General features: G+C 47.2%; 2 protein-coding genes across 5 annotated transcripts in view; both read right to left on the bottom strand.

The window, feature by feature from the left end:
• The window catches only part of cdc42ep2 (CDC42 effector protein (Rho GTPase binding) 2), a 12,186-nt gene extending 6,475 nt beyond the window's left edge, over nt 1-5,711 (bottom strand). The window contains exon 1 of one of the 3 annotated variants that reach the window (XM_062536558.1): nt 5,523-5,711. The gene's annotated coding sequence lies outside the window, so the exon portion shown is untranslated. Of the gene's footprint in view, nt 1-1,259; nt 1,434-1,741; nt 1,816-5,522 lie in introns of those variants that run through there. The other 2 variants (XM_062536560.1, XM_062536559.1) reach the window with 2 other exon arrangements.
• Nucleotides 5,712-10,835: 5,124 nt separating this feature from the next.
• The window catches only part of sptbn2 (spectrin, beta, non-erythrocytic 2), a 60,851-nt gene continuing 44,522 nt past the window's right edge, over nt 10,836-27,164 (bottom strand). The window contains exons 20-40 of one of the 2 annotated variants that reach the window (XM_062536562.1): nt 26,356-26,558; nt 26,037-26,127; nt 25,746-25,892; nt 25,131-25,394; nt 24,386-24,610; nt 23,741-23,830; nt 23,143-23,439; nt 22,548-22,678; nt 21,904-22,108; nt 20,794-21,168; nt 20,036-20,280; nt 19,628-19,766; nt 18,848-18,932; nt 17,969-18,165; nt 17,416-17,540; nt 17,155-17,230; nt 16,566-16,652; nt 14,249-14,427; nt 13,721-13,894; nt 13,281-13,323; nt 10,836-12,836 (exon numbers count right to left, since the gene is read on the bottom strand). In XM_062536562.1, coding sequence (XP_062392546.1) covers nt 12,612-12,836; nt 13,281-13,323; nt 13,721-13,894; nt 14,249-14,427; nt 16,566-16,652; nt 17,155-17,230; nt 17,416-17,540; nt 17,969-18,165; nt 18,848-18,932; nt 19,628-19,766; nt 20,036-20,280; nt 20,794-21,168; nt 21,904-22,108; nt 22,548-22,678; nt 23,143-23,439; nt 23,741-23,830; nt 24,386-24,610; nt 25,131-25,394; nt 25,746-25,892; nt 26,037-26,127; nt 26,356-26,558 — 3,603 coding nt within the window. In that variant the 3' untranslated portion in view covers nt 10,836-12,611. The remainder of the gene's footprint in view (nt 12,837-13,280; nt 13,324-13,720; nt 13,895-14,248; nt 14,428-16,565; nt 16,653-17,154; nt 17,231-17,415; nt 17,541-17,968; nt 18,166-18,847; nt 18,933-19,627; nt 19,767-20,035; nt 20,281-20,793; nt 21,169-21,903; nt 22,109-22,547; nt 22,679-23,142; nt 23,440-23,740; nt 23,831-24,385; nt 24,611-25,130; nt 25,395-25,745; nt 25,893-26,036; nt 26,128-26,355; nt 26,559-27,164) is intronic. The other variant, XM_062536561.1, reaches the window with a different exon arrangement.

Below are 27,164 nucleotides of genomic sequence, written 5' to 3' on the forward strand. Positions count from 1 at the left end.
CAAACTGGGAAAACACCCAAGATGAAGCTCTGATAAACCACTATGGCTGTTTTCATAATTCATTTAAAAAAGAACTTAACTGAACTGGCCCTGCCAATACAAGTGTGGGCAACAAAACGCCTTTCACGAGCTCTCATCCATGGATGGCATGGCATCATGAAGCAAACACATTCCACATTGGGCCGAAAATTGTTTTCATTTTAATAAGTATTTCTTCAACATAAAAAAAAAAGAAAAGATTATGCACACATAAGCTGACTATTGCAACACGCTGGAAGCATAAATAGGGGAAGCATAAACGTTGCTGCCAAAACTAAATGGATGCACAACAATGCCCGGGCCTCGGAAAGCAGGTTCGTTTGTTAGATAATACGTGGAACATACTGTCACAACATTTTTGGGGTCTCATACCGATTCACAGTGTGCACAATGGAAGCTGTGAGCGCTGAGAAGTGCATTGTTTGGCTCCGCGCGCACTGATGACAGCGGGCCGGTAGCCCGCAAACAATACTGGCACTGTCACCACTGAACTTCCACTGAAAGCGGGGCGAAAAAAAAACTGGCAATGGCAAAATGGTTTTCATCATAAGTAAGGGGCGTGGGAAAAAGTTTCCTTTTTTGATTTTTTTTTTCTGGTAGTTGTTTTCTGAGTGTGTGTAATATAATACACTCAGGTGAGCTATCTGACATAATCCACCTATTCTGTATTGAGATGAACTGCATGGCAATGTGTCCAAGAAGAAGGCTGAACTTACTAGCTAAAATAATCGTTCACACTCATAGTTAAAAGAAAATCCCAATAGAGATTAAGATGTCTAAAACATCACTGACAGCATACCGAGCATAAGAGAAAATCATAGGAGTAAACAGTTAGAAATCCCAGTCAGTCTACGGAGTTTGCCAAGACCATTGATCATCAACTCAAGGTAATCGCACACCACAGAAAACCAGAGAGCAATTGGGTGAAGTATGATTTGAGCCCAAACCGACGATCAACACAGAGTAGCCTGTCAGCCTGTCTCAGTCTTCAAAGGAAGTTCTCACTGTATAACGGGCTATCATAATAATCGTTCATCCGCTACATGACTTGTCAGCAATAAATTCATCTGCTTAATGTTTAGACGTGCGCTCTTTACATTGGTAATCAGTCTCAACTCATTTACAGACATTCAACTTAGTTCGTCAACCTTGCGCAATGTAGGCTAGACGATAAACACACTGTCATCTAAACCTGCTGAACAACAACTGGTTCATATTACCTTGAAAATCTTATTGCTACTCGTGACAGTTCTTTGTCGGTTGTATGATATTCTTCAACAGCAAGAAATCCACTTATGTAGGACGGTGCAGTTTGGGACTGATGACTTAAGCAGGAGTCAGGAGTTCACTGCGCAAAGTAATGCTTAGGTTCCGGCGCCATATAAATAACCTGTCCACCTGATACCGTGTGCTATACAGTAAGCATTTGCTGATACTGTAGAACCAGAGAGGCGCATGGGACAAGCCTCTCGGTCTCACGCAGAAACGTGTTCCGCAATAGGCTACCGGAGCACCGCATTCAATTGGACAGTCGTCGTGAAAAGCAAGGAGCTGGATCTTGCCGACCGTGGCCAGCCCGAGACATCACTGGTCGCAGTCATATAATAGAAAGCAACTCTAACGTCCATTTGCACGCAAACCCTGAGGTGAAATGAAACATCATATGCAAAACGTGATATCAGATAGAGACATTTACACTTACTTAAGTTACACTGCCGTTGGCCAGTCTCCTGAAATCCAGACCGGGGTTTTCTGCGCGCTATAGCTGAATGTCACACACTTCTTCCTTACTGCTGGAAATTCCAGCGGGTCAAATCCGTTTTAGCGAAGGGAGGCGCAGACGCACACGCACGCAGAGAAGCACGCGCTTACTCATTTTTAACAGTTATTAACACACCCCTCGGATACAGATAACCACATCTCTTCTCTATCACCCTCACAGTTTCATCACCACCCTCTCTCTCTCTCTCTCTCTCTCTCTCTCTCTCCCTCTCTCTCTCTCACACACACACACACACACACACACACACACACACACACACACACATCTCACTCTGTATCTAACAGAACTTCTTTTCTTTCTGTTTTTTTTTGTCAGGAAGGAAACTGTTGTACTGGAACGCCAGTTCTCCCATGATTAACAATGTAAGGCAGCCCAAAGGGAGAAACACCCAGGCACTGGCCCCAAGCCCAGCTCGATGCTTAAACCTTGCCCTGCCTGACTGCTCTCACTGGCGGCTGGTCACAGCTCCTCCACTTAGAGACCCATGAGAACTGGATCCAGTGGAAGGACAAGACAAGGGCCTCAGTGAGCCTCTGCTGGTCTGTCGGTGACCCTCCTGGAAATGGCTCACAAGTCAGCCCCTCAGACTTGAATATTTCATTTAGCAACCAGCCCACACCAGTGAAACAAGAGAACCCTTTCAAGAGAAGGCTTTTCAAATGGTGAATTTTAGTGGGGAAAGGTGAAAAGAGGGGAAAAAAGAAGAGACTGAGAGCGAGCGAGTAGAGGGAGAGAGAGAGAGAGAGAGAGAGAGGAGAAGGGCTGTACATGTACACAACAGATGGGGTGAAGACATAGAAATGAGAGAAGGAGAAAAGAAAATGGGGGGGGGGGGGTGAACTGATTATTTGGTGATTTAGATTTCCCCTGGGCAACAATTTGGTGTCATCAGAGAAACATGTCACACAGTCCCCCCATCAGCACATCAAACAGGGGGAGAGGATGGGGGCTGGGATCAAAGTCACCCCATATGGCTCCACAGACGCTCAAATTCCAACCTCATTACAGGGACCCTTATCACTCATTCCGTCCAACTAGCATACAGCGCCTGATCCCCTCCTTAGGCATTACGTCTCCGTCTTGGATTATTGAGGCAAAATGAATACATCTGCATGCGGTGCTCTTCGGTGCGCGCACACACACACACACACACACACACACACACACACACACACACACACACACACACACACACACACACACACACACACACACACACACACACACACACACACACACGCGCGCGTGCGCGCGCACACACACACACACACACACACACACACACACACACACACACACACACACACACACACACACACACTTATCAGATAGTAGGATTCAGTTATTTTACACATCCATCTGCCTGGTATGGTCTGCCATCTAAAAGAGGTTTCCATGTCAAAGAGGATCTCAAGTATTCTGTCAGTTCAGTTTCAAATATATGAAAGTGGGTCTTGCCGTCTCCTAAATCACTTCCCAGTCTTGGCTTTCAGGGTCTCATCTTTCTTTCATAAAACGCTAAGTGTCTAAGTGTCGTTTATCTCCCAGCAGCACGACTGAATCTTGACCACGCAGTGAAGCAGAAACTGTCTGCCCCCACGTGTGATTCACGGCCCAACCCAAACCGTCAGTTTGAAGTTTGGTTACTCTACCAGAGACAGTGAAAGGTGTTTGAAGGTGGGTGCTCTGTATGAATGCAAGTGACTCATTCATTTCTAACTAACTCTGAAAGGCCAAAATGACGGAACAACATAAAATACAGAACTGATGGGTTTCTCATCCTTTTTAAAACATAAATTCCCCTTCAAAGAATAAACCACAAGTAAGCCATAAGAAGAAAACAAGAGAGAAGAGCAGCCATATGGACCACAAAGTCCTGCACATTAAAGGTGCCATTTAACCGAAACTATTTGCTATGGAACATCCACAACCTGTGTTAAACAGTATGCATAATGGAAAACATATGTAAATATGGAAAGAGTTGCCAACAATATGACCTAACGCTAGATGTTTTACTAGACATAATTCTGCTCTCCTCAAATCACTCTGTGACCTAAGAAAGAAAGTATTGTCAGTTATTTAAACAGACAACACCCAACATGTGGAAAACAGAGACACAGAGTCCAAGAGAACCAGACCTGGCTCTGTGACAGCTGTGTGGATCTGACCCCCCCCCCCCCCCCCCCGACGGACATTTTGGGCCCAGATTCAATTAGTCATTAGATCACGTTTTAATTTCCTCCCCCCAAAAGGCTCTGATACACTCCTGATATAGGACGTCTGAACTCCAGTCCAGCCCAGCCACGCATTCCACTGCTTCTTTTTTTCTGCAAGGAATTCACTATGATCTGCGAAAACAAACCTGACGCACCAAAGCGGTGTGTGAAAATACATATTTGGTAGAGAGGCATGGATGTAGGATTAGAGCAAGGAATACTTTGGAACACTTCTCTCACTCCTCTGGTGTGTGTGTGTGTGTGTGTGTGTGTGTGTGTGTGTGTGTGTGTAGAAGTGCTGCTCAACTGTGCTGAGAACCAGGGCCAAGTATTATTGTGTTTTTTCCTTCCTGCACAACTTCAAATACAGTCCAGATGTTTTAATTTTAAAAAGGCCAGCGTACTCAAAGGTAAGATAGCATGTTAGAAGGCACCAACTGTTGTATAAAGATTTGCCAGGAACTTGCAAATGCTCTCTCTCTCTCTCTCTCTCTCTCTCTCTCTCTCTCTCTCTCTCACACACACACACACACACACACGTAGGGTTAATATACAGAAATAGTCCTCATCACTAACTACCTATATCCAGTCCGTGTTTGAAATAACATTTTGATGAGAGTAACGCACGGGGGTCCAAGTGAGGTAACCTGGATAAACAAAGCCACCTGCTCCCCCCTACAACCAATCAGAAGCCCTGCCCTGTGTTTCAGCCTGCATCTGACGGCGCTGCCCTCCCTGATGCATCGACTATGTTGCTGACTCAACTCCATCCTACTTCCCCGAGCGGGCCCGCTTTGAATATCAGCATATAAAAGCATTCCAGAAAATGCTGAACCAGGAATCCTTTTTAAACCTCGCAGACGACTGTTACACGCACTGCTAATAATGTGGTAGAATCTACCTAGCAAATGTAGGCTATGTATTAGATCCGTATTTTGTTTTAAAACAATAAAATGGCAAACATAGAAAAATGTAGAAAAGAGTAGCTAGCTAACCAACAAACCAGATATCTGAATAGCTCTAGAAGAGCAACGCTCAGCGCGTGACAAGCTCTTTTCAGTAGGCTGAAGTGTTGCGCAACAGCAAGCTATCTATGTCTCTCTTACTATATATACATATAGCCTATATGCTAAAAGGATTAGTCTCATGGGTCGGTTTGCTACAGTAACTTTACATCAACTACATCACATAGTAAGACAAAAACATTAAACATTTTGTAATTAGACCAGCGTAGGCTACTTTTAGATATCCCGAGATCTAATAATCATAAACTAGGCTCTTTTGAGTTGCAATCCATTACATAAGATCCAGTGTACTGGTTTGAGACTACTGACGACTAGTTTAAGAAGTTGTGCTGTTGTCCCTGTGTTAGGCTACATGAAATGACATAATGCGCAAAAGTTGGGCTAAACAACCAGCGCAATGTGTGATCACAGCAACCAACATGTATTAGGCTCCCAACAACATTGCCAAATTCGACTTACAGAAAATTGTCTCCATGAGTGTTATGTTCTTGGCATGTTCATCGCCGTAATATCCTTGTAATTTCATTGAAAAGTCGAATGTCATCGGTAGAATCGGTCCATCTATTCGGTGCCAATAATTCGTTTCGAGGGAGCGCGTTGCCCAACCTCTGAGATCCCAGTTAGACCGACTCTCCTGACTATGTACGTGCGGTGTAACGGTCGCTGGGGTATCTGGGCTATTGTTAGGTGTAGGCTAATGCTGCGCTCTGCGAGGGATCAGGGTGGGGACTTTGCCTCCCCGTTTTGAACTTGCCCCAATAGCCTATACAAGGCGGCGTGTTGCCAAGCTACCCGGGACCCTTGATAAATTGTTGTCTTTGCAAGTGTGAAAGTGCCAGTGGAGGTGGGTAAAACGACCGTTAGAGTGAATTTTTCACACCAAATTGGGTCATATCTTAGGCTACCTAAGATGACACCTGCCGAGAGAGCGCTATTGATGAGAACAGGATGATGGCTCATGCAACGCATAAATAGAAGAGAATGACAGTGAGATTTAATTAGCCCAAGCCATCTCGACAGGAAAAAAACGGCACTTGTGCTCAAAGGCTTTCTCACCCCCAAATTATGCCTCTTTGCGCTTTAATTTAATTAGGCGACGACATCTTGGATTTATACATTTGTAATTGAATTACGCTCACGTGGGGGGTCAAATTAATCAATGAACAAACACGCCAAGTTATCAAAGTATATAGGCCTACACAACAAATGGACAGTCTAGACCGTCCTCCGTAAAAAGAAGATACGGTATTTGTGTGGAAGTCGAATGGAAATCAGAGGCAGCGGGTAGACTACAGTACGCCTTTTGATAAAGAAAACAATGACCTGTAACCATATCTGGGTTATTGATTTACTTGGAAAATTCCCCAGGACTTAAGCAACACTAAAATTGGTCCAAGCCAAGTTAAGAAATAGGCCTTCGGAAGCACTGAAATGTGGCGAGGGAGGCAGAGTGAGAGAGCTCCACCAGCAAGAGCAAATATCAAAACAATCCTCCCCCTCTCATCTTGCTCTTCCTCCACTCATCACTCCTTTTCTACGGAATTACGCTCAAATCTGGCCAAGATCAAAATTCAGCCCCGATTTGATGAGTAAAATGAGATGGCGGGCACGCGCGCGCACCCACGCACCAAACAATCCTCCCACATTCTGAAGCAGAGACAAAACAAATGGACACTGGGAGACTGTCATTAACATGCATCATTTAAATCTGTGGCTGTGGGTGGAATTAGGGCCGCCGGGGTTTAACGACCGTCTGACGGGGGATTAGCACGACAATTGATTATGAAGCCCCTTATAGCGGCACTCAGACCCCCTTGCTCAGACAAAACTATGGCATTGTGGAAGGTGTCTTGATAAAGCAGGGGGGTAGGCTTTTTCCAAGAACGTTTAGTGACAAACCTGGGTGAGTTAATTCAGATTAAGTGGTACACCTCCTAAAGAGCTGTAGTCTATGACTTTTTTCTGTTAACAAAACAATGCCATGGGGCTCTTGTTGTAAATCACGTAGGCTACTTGGAATACCCCCAGGCCTACTCCAAAGTCTATGGATGGGAGGGTATATGCATGCTCAGCTAAAAGTGTAAGTCTATTCTTGACAAATATCTAGGCATTCTAAAGCAGGCCTAATAAGCCTGACACTGATGTGGTCCATCATAAGGAGTGGTGCATGGTAGTAGACATATAGATCATTTAAATGCCTATCAATAGTAGGTCAAAATATGTTATTATCTCGACAATTTCAATTACTCAAAAGCTGCCAATTGAACCTGCATGGTAGGCTAGTTTAAAAGCACTCACCAGACAGTCCTCGTCCGGTCAGTTGGCAGAGAACATGAGCTTTAACCAGTGTGCCTCGCATAGGGTTGAAGCCAATAAGAAGGGTCATTCTTACCTTTGTTAACATGTCAGGGAGAGACATTGTTCTCTCGTTTTCCCAAACTCTGTGGAGGGGCCCATGAGATCATGGTGTTTCCGCGTCAACGGAGGGGCTGGAAACCCAGCTGGATGTACATACAGGATGCCGGCATGAACATTTTGGCGGTCCTGTGGTAGACTCAATATAACCTCCAGTTTTGTGTTTATTTTAATCACATTCAGTTGGCCTATGCACAAACTAGCAGCATACACGAGAACAGATAGACAACTTAGTAGGCTACGGAGAAAGGAAAAATAGAAGGAATTGGGCTACACTGAAAAAAAACGGTCACCTCTTTTTTTCTTTTTAAACCATGTTTTATTATTCCTAATATTAGATGTAGATACACAAGTCAACAAACATTTTCTCTGTTTTGATTCCGTAATGAAAATGCTCCACAGCACACTGACCTCTGGTGGAAAGGTCTGGTATTACAGACAAGTACCTGAAAATGGACAGCAGTAATAGTTTGTAGTAATAAGTAGCAGTAGTAACAGTAGTAGTAATAACAGTAGCAATAATAATCATCATCATCATCATAAGAGTTTTATAATAATTAATCATAGTAGTGGTATTAACAACTCAAAATTAGTTGAAGTCACAGAAGGAGGAAGCAACCCTCCTGTTTAAAAAATAATTAAAAAAAAACATGAGGTGGGTGGATCAGAAGGCTAATGGAGGCTTACAGACGTGCCACTGGATGAGCAAAATACAATCCCCACGAGACAGCTTACCTTATCTGTCTAACACTCAAAAAAAAGGAAGCTACATTTTTTTCCTCATCTAAATCACTTATGTTGTGTCTGGTTCATCTGCATAATGTCAAGTTTGTATCGTAAATGGTTTTTTGAGCTGTATTGCATTTAAAAAAAGACTTTTACTCCTTGCCATTTCCTACCTCACTTGGTGCTCTGCAATACATACTTGTACATTCATCTCACACACCTGCAACACACCTACAGCCTCTGTATGCGTCTGTCCACCATAAATAAAACAGCCTGACCCCCTTTCTGCGGTTCCTTCACCCCACGCTTCACAAATGGCCGATTCGCATCGCTCCTCTGAAACTGGGACATCAGCTAAAACACTTTCATCACTTAAGCACAGGTGTCACCCTTCTAAAGTGTGTATGTGTGCCTGTGTGTGTGTGTGTCTGTATGCGTGCATGAGAATTAGAGATGGACATTAGATGAGACATTTCCTGGTTCATATGGTCAAGATGGACAGCGCATGTTGGAATGAGTGATTGAATGTGAGAGGGACAGAGAGAGAGAGAGAGAGAAAGAGCATGAGACAGCATGAATAAACAGAACCATGGGCATGATTTGAAACTAAACCAAAGCCATTCTGTTAACCTACTGCAACATGTTACCGTCCTAAACCGACCTGTTTATTTTGCCCTTTGTCTGGAGTCACTTGGAGTCATATGGATTCACAACGGACATTCATGCTATACATCACAGTTTTATTTGGCAAACGCTGGGCCTAACCTGGCCCCAAACCTGCAGTAGATTCCTCAAACAACCAGCAGAGGGCCTCGCGTGGGATCAGTGTGGTGAAACTAACCCAAACAGGCAGCCACCACTGGCAGTAAACTCACTTTAACTTTAGACCCATCGGTTCAGCGGCAGATTTTGCTCAGATCCAGTGGAGCCCCCTGTGTAACTCAGCAGGCGCTCGTTGTAGCAAGGCAATGGCAGTGAACGAGCTCAACTCAACCCCCATTAGTGTACGCGTCTCTCCAAACTCCACTTCACGGGAGGGGGGTGGGGGGGAGGACACTGCTACTGGAGTCTCTTCGTGAAGTCTGCCGTCTCACCATGAGGAAGTCTACTGAGCATGACTGAACTGGCAGCTTCTCGTCACACACACACACACACGCACACACAAACACACAAGCAAATGCAGCCTGTGCTGCGTGGTGGTGTGGAATCTGAGGTCTGGCATCTGCTGAAGAAGCCAATCATGGCCGCTGTTCCTGCCCGATGGTCAATGTTTCTGACCGGCTGTTTAACCCGAGAGCACCCTGATCCAATCACCACTCAACATTTTGCCATTTCTAATCACAAAGACAATTCATTCCTAGATCACATACGTGGAGATGGGATAATCTAGAAATGCCACTTGAATATTCTCCTGATTCCCAGATATCTTGGGTAAGTTTGGATTCAAATGTTTAGCTTGTCGTCTCTCTTTCCACCTCACAACTGACCTGGGAAAATAATCAACCAACTGAACACCAGATGAAGAATATAGTTCCTTGGGCCATCTCTGGCCCCTAAAAGGCTTTCACTGTCAGAATTAACTATTGAGTGGGTTGGTTTCTTTCACTGTGCCCTGAGCGCACCACTCAAAAAGGACCCCCCTTTAGAGGCAGGGAAAACAAGTGGGGGATGGATTTAACCGTGACCCCAGGAGCTTAGTCTCATACTCCACTCCTTCACATAAAAAAGGGGCTTCACTGTACAAGGACTCTTGACATCGGACCACAACGTCTAACGCCACGCCACCAAGCGAACGAGTCCCAACGAAAAAAGCAAAGCGAGATGGCTAGAGCAACACAACTCCCAAACCAAGAGGATGAAGGGCAAGAAAAAAAAAAAAAAACGTATGAATGATCATCTGCCTACAAAAATAGTCGAATATCATGCCACACCAGGTAGAGTAGGAACTAATCGCATGCTCCTCTACAAACTACGAAAAATCATCCTCTCTCTATGTGAGGGCAACACGCTGACCATCCTGCTTTCACAAAACACACACACAATTGTCCAGCCCTGGTGTCAGACTTGCCCAATTAAGACCTCGGACCATAACCAACAGGATGACAGAATAAAGTTTTGACATCAACTGACATTCCACGTCGTTCGACAGAAGGCCGAGCATCATCGTGAAGAGTTTAAGGTGCCATGGTAACTCCATCAGGCATTTTAAAAGGGGGAGGTGTCGAATAGCTCGCCACACTCTCTCCTTCCGGTGCTGCCCCACTCTTTCACATTTGACATTCGTGTTTCGATGCCCTTGAGAGAACTACAGTGTGGCACGCCCTGTTTCTTTAATCGTTACAAAAATAGAAGTTCAGCTTTTTTTTTCTGTCTTTTTTTTGCGCCCAGTCTACTGTTGTGTTTTTTCTTCTTCTAATTCTCACTCTCAGAGAATACATTTTCTTTCTGTTTGTGCATTGTCTGATATCCTATCTTTGCTTTTTTACAACAAAGAATACTTCCGAAACAGCTTACAACTGTGGTGGGGAGAGAAGGAAGGGCAAAGGGTGGAGAGAGAGAAGGAGAGTTGTGTGTGTGTGTGTGTGTGTGTGTGTGTGTGTTGGGTGTGAACAGTGAGACTGAAACCTGATGATCAACTAAGAGGAACGTTTAATTAGAAACTTATCATTATCAACTACATAGTCAAGCCAAACAAACAGGAAAAAAAGATGCGAGAAAAAACAAGAAGAAACCCCCTCAAGTCGCACTGTGACCGCTCTCTCTGCACAGCTCTTGACGTGTTGCACGTCGAGTGCGAGTTGTGTGTGTCGGTGTCTGTTTGTGGGGGTGTGGTTAAGGGACAAGCACCCAAGCAGATGCCTCCGAACCAAACTAAAAAAAGCAAACTGTGTGCAAACCACGGCACCACAAGAAATAATAATAATAATAATAAAAAAATAACCTCACCCTCACAACAAACCAAATTATTGACTGTCTTAGGAAAAAATGGGGGAGGAGAAAATAAAGACAACAGACAACTTGAAAATAAAAAAAACGGATAGAAACCCCCTCAAAAGAGAGATAGAAAGAGCATTAGGTTAAGATCTATTCAGACAGAGAAAAGAATAAATCCACTTTAAAAAAATTGAGTCCCCACCCACCCAAATGATGCTGTATTTTGTTAATTCCTGCACACTGCAAAACACAACTGCACCGTTTTATTTTTTTTTTAAAAGAAAACACCTTTGCAATTAAGGCCATTTTCCCTAATGGAGAAATCTGCGCACAAACAGAAACAAAAAGAACAGTGACCAACATGGTCCCACTGTTTCAACCAATCAGATTTTCTTTTCACCTCTTACAACAGGACTATCTATACTTACAATTTCTTTAAATATTTTCTCAAAATCTGCAACAGCAAAAAGATAAATAATAATAATAATGATAATAATAATAACAGTAATAATTATTGGTAATGCAAATAACACCAATACCAAAAAAGAACAAAATGAGTATGTGATCCTTCACAAAGAGAGAGAGAGAGAGAGAGAGAGAGAGAGCAAGAAAGAGAATCAACTGAGAAAAAAAGATGAAAGAAAGAAAAAGATAGAGCAGTGCAGCGAATGGGAGAGTTTAAAAAGAGTGCTGGAGAGCACCTTTCTTCCAGGTGATCTGCGATTCAGAACAGCAGGCCTGACTCACACAACAGCAAGCCTTACCAGATCAGGCACCTCAACATTCATTCGAAAGCGGAGAGGAGTCGAGGGGGGGAAATATCTGGATTACTACACACAGAGTATTTCTAAGCTCCAGGGAAGCTGTTTGTCAATTCCACCTGTGCAACACCCCCCACCCCTCCCACAAAAAAAAATAAAATAAGCATTGTTTTTAAAAAGTGTAGTGGTCACAGCCACTGCTTTAAGACTACAGACCTTACATTTCCTGATGCTCACAAGACTTTCTAATTGGCCAAAAAAATGGCATCTTAGCCAAGAGGCAGGGCTCAACTGATGGAGAGCTGTCTGAAAAATGAAGAGACAATAAATAGATAAAAAGACAGAAATATTGAAGGAGACATCAGTTTGGAGCAACACATTCAGTGACACTCTCTTTGACCGAAACACACAGAAAGAAAGAAAGAAAGAAAGAAAGAAGGAGAGAGAGAGAGAGAGAGAGAGAAAGAGAGAAGGAAAAGAAAGAGAGGGCTAAAATAGAAAGAGAATGCATCTGACTGAGTTGAGAGTGCCTTTTTTTTCCTTTTTTTTTCCTCGGGCTGTTATCAGTTCATTTTGAGTTTTGATGTTGTGGTTGTGTGTTCTTTGCTATTTACGTACAAGTAGTAGTAAGGAAGTTGTAGCTGTTGCCGTTTTTTTTCGTTTTGGTGTCTGACATTGTTGTTGTTGTTTTGTTTATGTTTAATGTTTTGTTTTATTTCTTCTTGCCGAAGAAGCTGAAGCGCTTCTCGCGGTCCTTCTCCTTGCCGTCCTTGTTGCGCATGGTCACGCCGCCGGTGTCGCCGGAGCTGGGCGAGATGGGGGGCATGGTCATCGCCCGGCTCAGGCCGCGGGGGCCACCGGGGGAGTGGTCGCCCGCCCCGCCGGAGCCCGACTGCATGGACGAGTGGATGCCCCGGATCCACGAGCTCATCTCAGGCTGGTGGAGGGAGGGAGGGAGGGAGGGATGGATGGATGGACAGAATAAGAGAGGGAGAGAAAAGGAAGAAAAAAAAGGCAGGATTAGAAGTGGGAAAGTAAAACACAAGAAAAGAAAATCAAGGAGGGCACCGATTGAGAAACACATTTTGAGGATGAGGAGGAAAGGGGAAGAAGGGGGGGGGGTAGACAGAATAAGAGAGGGACCGAGTAATAATAAGAAAGACCGAAGGGTATAGTACAGAAGAGGGGTGAAGGGGTTCAAAACGTGACACAACACTACTCCACACCACCCCCACCACCACACCCCTGGCTGACTCTAGTGGAATAGGGTGAATAGATCCAAACCAACAGAAATATTGCGACCCATGCTGCTAGAATGACCCACAAACGGAAACACGCTAGCTTGCGGTCAGTAGAGGCTTAAGAAGGCTGATCCACTCACCTCGTCCTTGGCTTGGAACAGGAACTCCTTGCCGTCTCCGAGCCTTTGGTCACAGAGAGAAAAATGGATGAGACTTGAGACATTTTTAATAACCTTTAACCTTTTAATAACATGACCTTTAATCTTTCCACTTTCCACATGCTAGGTTATGATCTGCTCTGCCCTCCTATTCCTTCACTGCAGCCCCCCCCCCCCCCCCACACACACACACAAGCTTTTCCTCCACTTCCTTTTCCACATTCCCCTTCACTTCTTTAAGTGACCAACCGTCTCGCTCTCTCCTCTAAATACTCTCTATCACTCTACCAGCAGCACCAAATCACAGTATTTACAATCTGGACTCCTACTTGGTGAGATGTTCTTTATTGCAGATGCATTAAACATCACTAAATGTTTTCCCCTCCTTCTTTTCGTCCTCCGTCTGCTCTCTCTGGTCTTACCGGAGCTTGAAGACGTGTTTCCTCTTCTTGTAGTCGTGGGCGACCTCGCAGGTGGCCTCGCCCAGGCTGATGGGCACCTCGCCGTGGTACGGGATGCCGTTGGAGGCGCTCTTGTTGTCCTTGTAGAAGCCCAGGCTTCCCTTCCTCAGCACGCAGTACACGTTCTGCCAGGATCTGTTCACACACACACACACGCACACAAACGGGAAATGGAGCTCACCATCAGTCCACCCTTCGTCCACCTCTACAGTTATTACACCAGACCTTTCTCCATCCCCTGATATAATCCCATCCACCCCCCCACCCCCCCACACACACACCTGACCTCTCTCCATCCCCTGATATAATCCCATCTACCCCCCCCCCCCCCACACACACACACACACACATCTACACAGTTACTACCCTCTCTCTATCTTATACATGCTGTTACCCCCCCCCCCCCCCCACACACACACACACCTGACCTCTCTCCATCCCCTTCCCCACATTCATTTTTTCTCTTTCTCCCTCTCCTCCCTTCCTCACCTGGTGGCGGCCTTCTTGCTGTGGGACTCCATCTCGTGCTTGCGACACAGCATGCCCTCCATGGCCTCGGTGCCGTCCGCGCTCCCCTTCCCGGGCAGAGTGGCCGACGGGTCGTGCCGGGACGAGGACGGGAGGCCGCTGTCGCGCCCGGGCCCGTTCACCGACTCAGACTCGGAGCCCTGTCAAGCAAAAACGGCCGTCGGGGAGAGAAGTCAGGGCGCGGACCACGGTAGGCAAGGCAAACGAACTGGTAAACAAGCTGGGGAGGCAGCAAGACCAGAGGACAGATAACAGGTGCTGTAACATGGCAACTAATGCTACTGCAAGACTGGTGAAACTAGTGTATCTGTGCTTTTTCGCAGCACTTAAATGATTTAATGTGTTTGCTAAACACAAACATTCACATACACCATATGACCTGCAGTTAAGATTCCACAGACTAAGAGGAAACTATTCAAGACTTTCACAACTATTCACTTGAATTACACAGGCAGTGACTGTACTGATTGGTAATCTGGATGCAAGTGCCTCAACAAAATGTGGTGTATTTACCATTTGCATCTTATGCCGCAGAGTTGCGTTAATTTGATGCGACTGTCCAGGTATTGTCACAAAGGATAGACGAAAGACAGAGAAGCTTAAGCATAAGATGTTCCACACAAACAACAAGCACAGAAAGACTCACAATGCTAGGTACATTGTCATACGCACACAAAGACACAGACAGATACACACAAAAACATCTACAAGAGTTCCACAGACAAACAGACATTACAGGACAATACTGACAGAAGAAGAAGAAGAAGAAGAAGAAGAAGAAGAAGAAGAAGAAGAAGAAGAAGAAGAAGAAGAAGAAGAAGAAGAAGAAGAAGAAGAAGAAGAAGAAGAAGAAGAAGAAGAAGAAGAAGAAGAAGAAGAAGAAGAAGAAGAAGAAGAAGAAGAAGAAGAAGAAGAAGAAGAAGAAGAAGAAGAAGAAGAAGAAGAAGAAGAAGAAGAAGAAGAAGAAGAAGAAGAAGAAGAAGAAGAAGAAGAAGAAGAAGAAGAAGAAGAAGACTGTGGAATGCTTTAAGCCAAAGTGCAGAATTCACATGGAATACTGGGAGAGGTCATGGAATTTTACTGCAGACCAGGAATGACAGTCCACAGACATGAAGTAGCCATGACATGCACAGTGCATGGAAGTTCAACAGACAGGCAAGGAATACTGGGATAGAGGTGGGATACAGGGACAATGAGACAAGCCAGGGGGGTAGAGAGCCAAGAGAGACGGACACGGGAACCGACTGGGACAGCACACTGCACAGGACACGGAGTACTGCAGGGACGAAATCTGTTTCGTTGGAGGAAAACAGATAGGAGAGCTCCAAGCAGATCTCAGTAATATGGATCTAATGGTCAAGGCAGGGGTCTTTTTTTTAGTTTTGAGTTTACGTTCTGTGGCAGCTCAAGAGTTTACAAAATGGACTGAGATATTTCCAAAAGAAGCTCCTTGTCGAGCGTGTTTGTTGTCAGCCACAGTTGTCTGTTTGGCAGCTACACTTGCGGCCATACTTGTTTTCCTCAAAAAGGTCACTACTACACACAAACCACACCTGCTAACTACCCATGAAAAATCCATACAATCCATGGAGACGAAACAAAAGACAAAACATACAAACACCTGCTACGTGACGTGCACAACACATTGCCACATTTTGAGTGATGCACAAAAGACTAATACATCTTCCTGCAATATAAACTGGTATGATTATCATAGATTTAAATACTACCCTTTCCATCTAAAACCTAATGGGCAATCTGAAGCGGATCAGACAATCTGAAGTCTATGTAAAGACTGGGTGCTCATGAGCAGAGCACACACTTTTCCTACTGGGGTGTCAACAGCACCCCCTGATGGACTTTTTAAGATATTACACTTCAGCCAAGTGGTATATCTCTCTATACTAGCTATTAATGAATGAAGCTGATTCATCACTTCATCACAGTTTCTATTTGATATCAATCACATAAAAACTACACAGCTAACCGACACTCACCAACACTGGGACACAGGCTGAGACACAACGAGCCATCTAAAACCACACAGAGCCATATAAAAACCAGACAGAGCCATTTAGAAACCACCATACAAAACGCAAAACAACAAAATCATGTTATTCAGAAGCAAATGGTGAAGCAAATGGAGATCAGAAAAAACATCAGCGCCCTCTGTGGGCCAGGCAGGGTACTGTGGCCTGCGGGATGCTAAGCACAGGCAAGTAGCAAATGGGGGCAATGGCGCTACGCTAGCGCTAGATGCTAATGCTAAGGTACTCACACGTTCCTGTGCCTTGGGCTTAGACATAGGTTTAGACACGGGCTTAGGATCAGGCTTCTTGAGCTCTGACATTGACACTGACAACGACTGCTGAGGGCAGAGAGGCAACAAGAGTGTGTTATTAGCCGTTTGTCATATTAGCACGTGCGCGAGGTTAGACAGCAGTAGTAAAGAAACAGGCACAGCACCTGGAAGAGTGAGTAAACCATTCACATTCCAAAAGCAAACACACACAAACACACACACAGTGAGGGTTAAATTTATGCGAAGCTCACTTTTCTCTCTCACATAGACACACACACACACACACTGACGGATGCCCAGATACTCAGTAAGAGTTGACCATACAGAATGGCATGTGTCACACACTGAAACAGACAAATTATTACTTGGAACAGGAAGAACAGGAAAAAACAGGACAGGACATTGAAAAGAGCGTGTCGTTATGACAGAAAACACACAACAGGACAGTCTCAGAATGAAATGACCAGGACTGGACAGGAGTAAGGAATACAGAAGCTGACTTGCACATATGGCCTTTACTTTCACTGCGGTCACTTGTACACATATCCATCGCACTTCCTCTTACCTGTGAGGTGTCCTGGTCACTGTGAACTCCATTCACAGATACCGACTGATTGAGTGTAGTCTGGTCCAGACTAGTTCTATCAGAAGAGGTGAAAGAGAAGGGGTGAAAGAGAAGGGGCTCGGATCAATTATGGGGTTGATCTAAAATATCGACACTGAATAAACACTAAGAACAGCTTAAATTCACCACAAGGCGTTGATTCTCTAGTCAGGGCTTGACACCCCCCCGAGCATCAAGTGGTACAGTCTAAGGGGGGCTTACCTGGCTGCAGAGTCGTGGGCCACAGTATCTATGTCAGAGGCGACCACTTCAGCTGGGGGTGGTGTAGGAGGTCGCCTTGCTCTCTCCTCTTCCTCTAGAATTCTCAGCCTTTCCTGCTCTTCAAGCTGGAGAAGAGAGAACAGTAGAGATGAGCTGGCTGTGTCTTTCTCTCAAGTTCATTAATGTCATAGAACAGATTCCTTGCAAACATTTTTCCTCATGTCATTTGTAAACATTGATGACGAGTAACTCCCATGTCCTTTCCTTAACTGAGTTTTTAATTGAGTTCACCCATCCCAATCTCTTTCCACACTATGTTCTACTCTTCTATGACCTCATCCCTCGCGCACACACACACACACACGCACACACACGCACACACACGCACACACACGCATGGGTCCCTAACCATGGCGACCCTTATTTCCCCCATCTCTGTCTTCATTACTACTGTACACACACTCTCACTCAAAAACTCCTTTCCTCCTCTTTCTCTCTTTTCTGTCTCTCTCTCTCTGTATTCATGTCATCCATCGGTGTGTGACTGACTGACCGTGGTGAGCTTCTCCAGCAGGGTGAACCTCTCCTCCCAGCCGGCGGCCAGCTTCTCGAAGGCCTCGTGGCGCTTGATGAGGCTCTCCACCTCGTCCACGTTGGCACCCAGCTCGGCCGCCCGCACCAGTGGCTCCTGGCCCGCCAGCCACGACTCAGCCACTGAGGCGTCGCGGCTGAACTGCAGCACCTCCAGGACTGAGGCACGGAGAGAGAGAGGGGGGGATAGAGAGAAAGGGATAGAGGGGGGAGAGAGAGAGAGAGAGAGAGAGAGAGAGAGAGAGGATAAGAGTGAGAAAGAGAGTGAGAGAGGGGATAAGAGTGAGAGAGACAGAGAGAGAGAGAGAGAGGGAGGGGGGGTAGAGGGGGGAGGGAGAGAGAGAGATAAGTGTGTACACTAACACATTGACAGAAGAAAAGGATTCGTACCACACTGTTTACCCTTTATAATCTAAGATTAAGCATTTGGCTCAGTCAGCAATCGAAATATTCATTAATGCAGAGAAGGCATTATTTGACTTGGGAGAGAAAGAAAAAAGAAAAAACAAAAAGAGAGAGAGAGTAAGAGAGGTGGGTAATGGAGAGGAATTGGAGCGCAGAGATAAAGACAAAAGAATGAGAAGGAGACGAGGAGGACAAGTGAGTGTTCGATGAAGAGGAACGAGGGAAGAGGAGGTGATTAATAGACGTAAAGAAGTCAATGATGGACAGGAGGTGAAGGGGAAAAAAAGAGCGGAAGAATAGACAGATGAGTAGATAGGAAGAAAGGATGAGACAGAGAGCCACAGAGTCTTCCCAATGTGGCAGTGAAAGTGACAGAAGGTCTATGGCAGCGTGCGTGAGCCCGCTCCTGGGCCCCCCGACACAAGCAGACACATACCAATCTGCAGGTGGTCCATCTTGTCCTGCCACTTCTGGTTGATCTCGTCTCTCTTCGCCTGGAGCTGGTCCAGCTTCTCCCGGATCTGCACCAGCACAGCACAGAAAAACCACATCACACCAGGGCACTTCTGAACCGCATTCAAACACCCCCCCCCCCACAACACTGCCAAAACCACTTCAAAAAGGCAGAGCCCCACTGAGCCAGATGACACCATGGCACATAAAAACGCCCACAGGGGGGGCGGCGCTGTTTTCCGTATTCCCAGACCACATAAGACCAGAGTCTCTACGGGCCAAGTGCAACAGTGTGGATCCCTCGCGACCACATCAAGGCAGGGCGGCGCTACAATCGCACGGCTTCTGACTGCGACTACAGCGGGAGTGTTTATGGAAGTCAGGGTTCATGAAAGTCAATGGGCCTCATTTCAATGTTCTGCAAGAGAGGTGCACACACAGTGAGGTCGGAGAGTGGCGATGGCGTGCAGTCAGTGCGCTTGTGTGTTTTATGTTGACTGTGGAGGACCCAGAAATGTCTGTGTGTGGGATTTGCCTGACTTGATTTGTCTAGGTCTTCTAGTGTGCGTGTGTGTGTGTGTGCGTGTGTGTCTGCACATGAGAGGTAATTGCATGTGCCTCGTGGAATGCAGTGTGTGCGTGCGTGCGTGCGTGCGTGCGTGCGTGCGTGTGTATGTGTCTGTATGTGAGAGGTAATTGCATGTGCCTTATGGAATGCAGTGTATGTGTGTGTGTGTGTGTGTGTGGGCACAAAGATGTGTACCTCATCTGCCGCGTAGTGGTTTTTGTTGATGAGGGAGTTGCCCCTCTCGTTGCAGGCGGTAAAGCTGTCTGCTCTGGTCTCGATTTCAGACTTGATGTCCTGGTGGTTGGCAATGACCAGCCCAGCAGACGAAACATCCCTGAAAACACACACACACACACACACACACACACACACACACACACACACACACACACACACACACACACACACACACACACACACACACACACACACACACACACACACACACACACACACACACACACACACACACACACACACACACACACACACACACACACACACGTTATTCCTCTTCAGCACATACTGCTATGAATAATAGAAAGACACGCTTCCTGTTTTCCTGTTATCATCACCTCATTGGTCAGTGTCTGCGTCACTCACCTTGGACTGTCGTGTGATTGGATCTGCAGGTTAACCCCGTCCATCCAGAGCATGAGGTCGCGCACCATGTTGAAGAAGCGGAACTTCTCCACGGTGTCCAATAGGAGCACCCGCCTGGACTGGCCGGCAGCCAGAAGCCCCTCCCAGGCCTCGGTGACGGCGCGCTCGTGGCGGTGGATGTCCTCGGCCTTCTCGCCGGCGTACGCCTTCTGCAGGCGGGCAGCGTCGTCCTGCACCTGTGTCACCTGTGGGGGAGGTCAAAGGTCAAGATGCATGAGCTCTCGCATACACAAGTGTTCAAATGCAAGACTGTGAATATACTCCTTCATGCAGTACAGTACAGAGGGCCGTACAAATAAGCACAAAGAGGATATGAACACAAATCATTACATTCAAGAGGATGGTAATGCTCAAATCATTAAATTCAAGAGAATATTAATGCTCAAATTATTAAATATAAGAGGATATTAATGCTCAAATCATTAAATCCATTAGTCTAATGAAGTGGATGAGGACTGACGAGTGCTAACTTTCAGCTTTGATGTCAGATTATTCCAAGATGGATAACTTTCTCATATCCCACATTCCAAACACAAACATGCTCTCCATCCAACTGAAGATAAATCCTCATCCACAGAGAGAGAGAGAGAGAGAGACACACAGAGAGACACACAGAGACACACACACACACACACAGACAGACAGACAGACAGACAGACACACACACACACACACAGACACACACACTCTCTCCTGACCTGTCCGCTGAGTGCCTGGATGTCGTGCTCGTAGGCGTTGTGCTGGCGGTGCAGGTGCTGCACGGTGTTGAGGTCGCGGCCCAGGTCGGCGCTGAGCGCCTCGCGCTTCTCCCGCACCCTGCCCAGCGCCTCGCGCGCGTCCTGGTGGAAGCGGTGCAGCTCGTAGGACGCCGCCAGCATCTGCGTGCGCGTGTCGATCAGCTCCAGCAGGTCGGCCCACGCCTCGTTCAGCCCGTCCTTCCACTCGGCCACGCTGGCGTTCTCCGGGTGGCCCGACTCGATCAGGTCGTCCGCCTGGCCGTTGACGGCGTCCACGCGCTCCTGGCCGATGGTGCTGGTGTCGCGGGCGAACTCGCGGAACTTGTCGCGCAGCATCTGAGGAGAGGGACAGACAGGAGGGGGCGGCCGTGTGAGAGTTTGTTTTAAAGGGACACTTCACCGATTAGCATTAAAGGGACACTGTGAGAGTTTGTTTTAATGACCGGTTTGTTGTAATGACCGTTTGTTTGCGATGACCACTGCTGTAAAACTAACTTCACACTTCATTAGGCAGACAGAGAGAAAAGTCTATGGAAATAGTGCAAGTTTGACAGGAAGAGACAGCGAGACAGAAATGAGTATTTGTTCTGCTCTACATTCTGACCCCGCTCATTATTTTGGTGTGCGTGGGCGGGTTTGCGTATTGGACAGTCTTGTCAAACAGCGCTCAATTTTATTTTGTGTGCATGCATGCATGTATAACAGACACACACACAGACACACACACACACACACACACACTGTGATCAATGTCTAGCTCTACCTCATTATTTGTGTGTGTGTGTGTGTGTGTGTGTGACTGACTGTGTGTGAGAGTGTGTGTAGGCATGTTTGTATCAGACAATCCCAGTGACTATGACAAGCACATTGCCCTGCTTTAGCTCATTATTTTGTATGTGGACAGATCACTGTGTGTGTGTGTGTGTGTGTGTGTGTGTGTGTGTGTGTGTGTGTGTGTGTGTGTGTGTGTGTGTGTATGTATGCGTGTGTGTGGCTGTGTGTCTGTGTCTGTGTATGTATGTGTGTGTGTGTGTGTGTGTGTGTGTGTGTGTGTGAGAGACCCAGCCGTACCGTGACGTGCTCGATGTCCTGTCCGAGCTCGTGCGAGCCGGCCACCACCTCCCTCTCGGCGATCCACTGCTCCAGGTCGTCCACCTCGCGCTTGAGCTGCGTGAGCCGCAGGCGCTCCTGCAGACGGCCCCGCCGCTCCTCGGCCAGGTCCTTCAGCCCCGCGTACAGCTTGTCCACCTGCGCCTGACGCAGCGTGATGCGCTCACTACGGAGGAGAGGGAGAGGGAGAGGAGGAGAGGGGAGGAGAGGAGAGGAGAGGAGAGGGGAGGAGAGAAGAGGAGAGGAGAGGACCAAGGGAGAGAGAGATGGACAGGAGAGGAGAGGAGAGGAGAGGAAAGAGGAAAGAGGAAAGGAGGAGAGGAGAGGAAAGGAAAGGAAAGGAAGGACAGGAGAGAGATGGTGTAGCAGATGGAAACAGATAGGAGATGGAGAAGTGGAGAGAGGGATGTAAAGGAGGAAAAAGACAAAAAACTGTTTGAACAGGCCACACTGAATGTCTAGAAATCTATCTATGAGTGTGGATCTATGAAGATCTTGTCAATACATCTCTATCTACACTTAGTCATTTATTTATATGTATTATATACATGTAATTCTATATAAATATTTGTATAACATATATGTGTGCCAGTCTCTGTGCTCACCTCTCGGGGTGCTCCCCGGTGACCATGAAGCGGCTGCTGTTGGCCAGCTGGTGGATGGTCTGGGCGTAGTCCTCCAGCGCCTGCTCCAGGATCTGGTGCTTCTTCACCATCACCACCGCGCTCTGCTCGTCCTGCACCCACAGCACCAACAGCAGGTCAAACGGCTATAGTGGCACACTCACAACCAACCACAATGGCCACGTTTCCCTGATTTCAATAATAGGGATGTATACATGTCCATACGCACACTTTGGTGTGTTAGTGTGTGCTGTATGCAGCCATTGTGCAGTATGTTTATTGTGCACCCCTTCAGGAATGCTCCATATACTCACACAACACCACCCATCGTTATACACATCAAACTCAATTAAATTCCATTTTTATATACACAACATAATGAATATATATTAAGTCCCTGCTAAACATGCATCTTCATCCACATGTCTCAAAATAAACATACACAATCTCTCACACACACACACACACAACACACACACACACACAACACACACACACACACACACACAACACACACACACACACACACACACACACACACACACACACACACACACACACACACACACACACACACCTTGGCCTTCTCCTCGGACATCATGTGCAGCTCCTGCTCGCCCATCCAGGCCTCGGCCTCGGCGGCGTCGGCGTAGAACTGCTGCGCCCGGTTGGCCTCCTGCAGCCGCGAGAAGCGCTCGTCCGTCTCGGCGATGAGCTGCGCCCACTGCTCGCCCAGCTCGCCCAGGCGGCCCTCCAGCGCCGCGTGGCGCTCGGCCCCGTCGCTGCTGCCGTCCGTGCCCGACGCCATGCTGCGCCCGTGGGCCAGGATGTCGTCGATGCGCGGCTGGTGGCCCTGGGTCTCCTTCTGGAGAGTCTGGAGGACACGGGGCGGAGAAGAGGGGTGGAGGAAAAGAAGAGGGTGGAGGCGGCAGGAGCCGGGAAATGAAAGACAGGAAGAGAAAGAGCAGAGGAGGGAAAGAGGAAGGGTGGTGTTAATGGAGGGGAGAGGAGGATCAAAGAAGTAGTAAGAGAAGGCGGAAGAGAGAAAGATGGAGGAAGAGAAGAAGGGGGAGAGAACAGAGGGAGGAGTAAGATTGTGGTCTGATGATCCAAATAAAATGTTTGAAACCGTAAAGGGTCATCCAAGCCAACAGATGGCGCTCTCGTCTCTTTACCTGGTTCTTCTTGATGAGGAGCTGCACACTGGGCAGGTCTTTGCCATGGTCTGTGGAGTTGGCCAGGGGCATCCTCTCCTTCACCCATAACTAAGAGGGGCAGACACGGTCAGTCATTGATTACATTCAGACAAAAACACTAGACGAATCTCTAAATATTAGACGTAGATAACGTTAGATGTTTGTTTTAAGAACTAACTGGGCAGTGTACACAAGATAAATCAAGTCACCCTTTCCAACAACAAAAACAAAAACAATGCTTGAATGTTCCATTTTGTTCCCAAACTACTTCTGCTGATAACATATGGATCTGGAATGTTAACACGGAAACCTTATGGGAACAACGACGACACTCCTAGAAGTCTATACTTTAGTTCAGGATAGTACAGTCAAGTCACCACCAGTTAAGGGCCACCAAGGCTAGTAGCACAGAGCATGTAACGGTCAGCAGACAGAAGCAATGGGAACAACAACGACACTCCTAGAAGTCTATACTTATAGTGTAGTATAGTACAGTCAAGTCACCACCAGTTAAGGGCCACCAAGGCTAGTAGCACAGAGCGGTCAGCAGACAGAAGCAATGGCATGATGATAATGTGATCCCACAGGTGTCCCACAGGTGTTAAGATAAGAGGGGGAACTCACGATCTCGTCCTCCAGGTCTCTGTTGAACTGGTGCGCCTCCTTGGAGGCGAGGAGCTGCTGGCGTCGCTGGTGCAGGGGGTCCTGCAGCTGGGAGAAGCTGTCGGCCACGCGCCGCTGCTGGCCGTCCACCTCCGCTATCCCAGAGTCCTCCTGGGCCAGGGCCAGCGCCTGGGACTGCAGCGACTGCACCTCCTTCTCACGCACCTCCATCTGGTGCTCCAGCATCTGAGAGGAGGACAGGAGGAGAGGAGGACAGGAGGAGAGGAGAGGAGAGGAGAGGAGAGGAGAGGAGAGAAGAGGAGAGGAGAGGAGAGGAGGAAGGGAGGGGTGTGAGATGAAAAGATGGAATGGAGAGAAAAGAGACAACAGGAGAGGAGGAAGGGAAGGGAGGGGAGAAGAGAAGAGGACAGGAGAGAAGAGGAGGAAAGGAGGGATGAGAGATGAAAAGATGGAATGGAAAGAAGAGAGACAACAGAAGAGAAGGAAGGGAGGCGAGAAGAGAAGAGGACATGAGATGAGAGGAGGGATGAGAGATGAAAAGATGGAATGGAGAGAAGAGAGACAACAGGAGGGAAGGTCCCCCAAGACCGACCAAAGAGGAAAGGGTTGAGGAGGAGAGGGCAAACAGAAAAGTTAGCAGGAGAGAACGGCGTCCATCTCATTTTGCCCTCTCTTTCCATTCTGTCCCATCATGCCTACGAGTAATCGCTGTGCCGTACTCAGTGGCGACCAGCAGGTGGCGCACCTGGTGCTTCTTGAGCAGGATGTTGACGCTGGTGAGGTCCTTGCCGAAGTCGTCGCTCTGCAGCTGCGAGGAGAGGTTCTGCAGCCAGGTGTCCAGCGCCGAGCAGCTCTGCGTGAAGAGCTCGGCCCGGTTGGCGTCGAACAGGCACTGGGCCTTGGTCTGCGTGGTGCTCTCCAGCTCCTCCCACTGCTTCTGCAGGCCCTCCAGCGTCTGGCGCACCACCGGCTCCAGCTCGGGCTTCTCGCTCACCAGGGCCTGACCCTCCTGAGAGAGAGAGAGAGAGAGAGAGAGAGAGAGAGAGAGAGAGAGAGAGAGAGAGAGAGAGAGAGAGAGAGAGAGAGAGGGAGAGAGAGAGAGAGAGAGACAGAGAGAGAGAGAAAAAGGGAGAGAGATAGAGAGAGAGAAAGAGAGAGGGAGGGAGAGAGGGGGACAGACAGAAAAAGAAAGAAGGAAAGAAAGAAAGAAAGAGAGAAAGAGAGAGAGTGATTAAGAGAGAGAGATACATTCATTATTGTGGAAAGCTTCTCCAAAAAAAAGTGGCAACAGGTATGCCCACACAGAGGCTAAGGCCACATGGAGGTCTGTCCATCACAGGATGGGGCAGGGCTGCGGTACCTTGTCGATCTTGTCCAGCCAGTCCTTGTTGGAGGCCAGCTCTGCCATGAAGGCCTGGTGCTTCTGCCACTTGCTGTGGAGGTTACGGGCCTCGTCGTAGGACATGTCCTGAGCCGTCAGCATCTTTTCGTTAATCCAGAGAGTGAGCTGGAGGGGACAGAGGAGGATGGAGAGAGAAAGGGAGTGAGGGAGAGATGGAAAGAGAGAGAGAGATATGTTATTGTTAATTTAAATGCAAAGTGAAATCCTGAGTCGGTGTGAGCTTGGTCAGCTGTGCGGCGTCTTCCTTACCTCCTGTCCATCCTGGAGGAAGTGCTGCAGCTCTCTGTTGTCCTTCAGTTTGTTCAGGAGCTCGCTGGCCGTCTCCTTGTTCTTCTGGTGCCTGATGAACAGAGACAGTCAGGAGGAAAGTCTAAATTACTGACACATTTTAAAATCAAGATACCATACCTGATACATCCATCTAGTCAATACAATCAATTTCACTATGTAGAGGTCTGTATATTGTATACATACAAGTAGATATAATCATCCTCCAAAATGTTCTAATGAGAATAAATAATAATAAATAATAAATAGTAAAATAATAATAATAAAATCCGCTCTTCACCTATCCTGGATGGAGTCAGCCTTCTCCTGGATCTTGTCTGCGTTGGCGTTGCCGTCGGAGACGAGGCGGCGGCCGGCCTCGACCACGCCGTTGATCTTCTCCTCGCTGGCCTCCATGGTGGTCATGAAGTCGTCGTGCTTCTTGATGGCCTCCAGCGCCCCCTGTAGGCTGGAGGGCATCTCTGTGTGGGACAGCACATACTCCTGGAGAGGGGAGGCAGGGAAATGAGGACAAGTCTCATCAGAAACTCAGAAAAAAAAAACCCATATTTTTTTGTGAGTTGTCATCAGTTCTCTTATTTCATTCTCTGTGTAGATACAATACGAGTCATTATGTTTACAAATGTCCTAGAAATGCAACGCTTTGTTCGCTAAAACACTGTTTGTAAAGTCTCAGCGCTTTTCTCTGAATGGGCCTCCTTTTCTCACGCAGTCCTCTGTCCCGTTATGCAAATCTATCATTTCTCACTATCACACTCTCCATCTCCCTCCCATTCTTCACCTCAGCCTCCTCCACTCACTCAAATGCTCCACATATTTCTTCCCACACCCACCCCATTTCCACTTTCTTGCGTCTTTTCCCCACACTTGCAAACTCCTCCAACCGAACCCATAATTCACACACACAGACACACACACACACACACACGCACACGCACGCGCACACGCACACACTTACTTTTGCCTCCCTTCATCCTTTTTGTGTCCCTTCCTCTAAATCAGTCATGTCTCCCCCATATCTCATCCATAGACACACATCTGTTCTCAGTCTCTCTCATTCACCCCCTCGTCTCCGGTGTCCTCCCCTCC

The sequence above is a fragment of the Sardina pilchardus genome, chromosome 5, assembly GCF_963854185.1.
Source record: "Sardina pilchardus chromosome 5, fSarPil1.1, whole genome shotgun sequence".
In the NCBI taxonomy this organism is placed as follows: Eukaryota; Metazoa; Chordata; class Actinopteri; order Clupeiformes; family Clupeidae; genus Sardina; species Sardina pilchardus.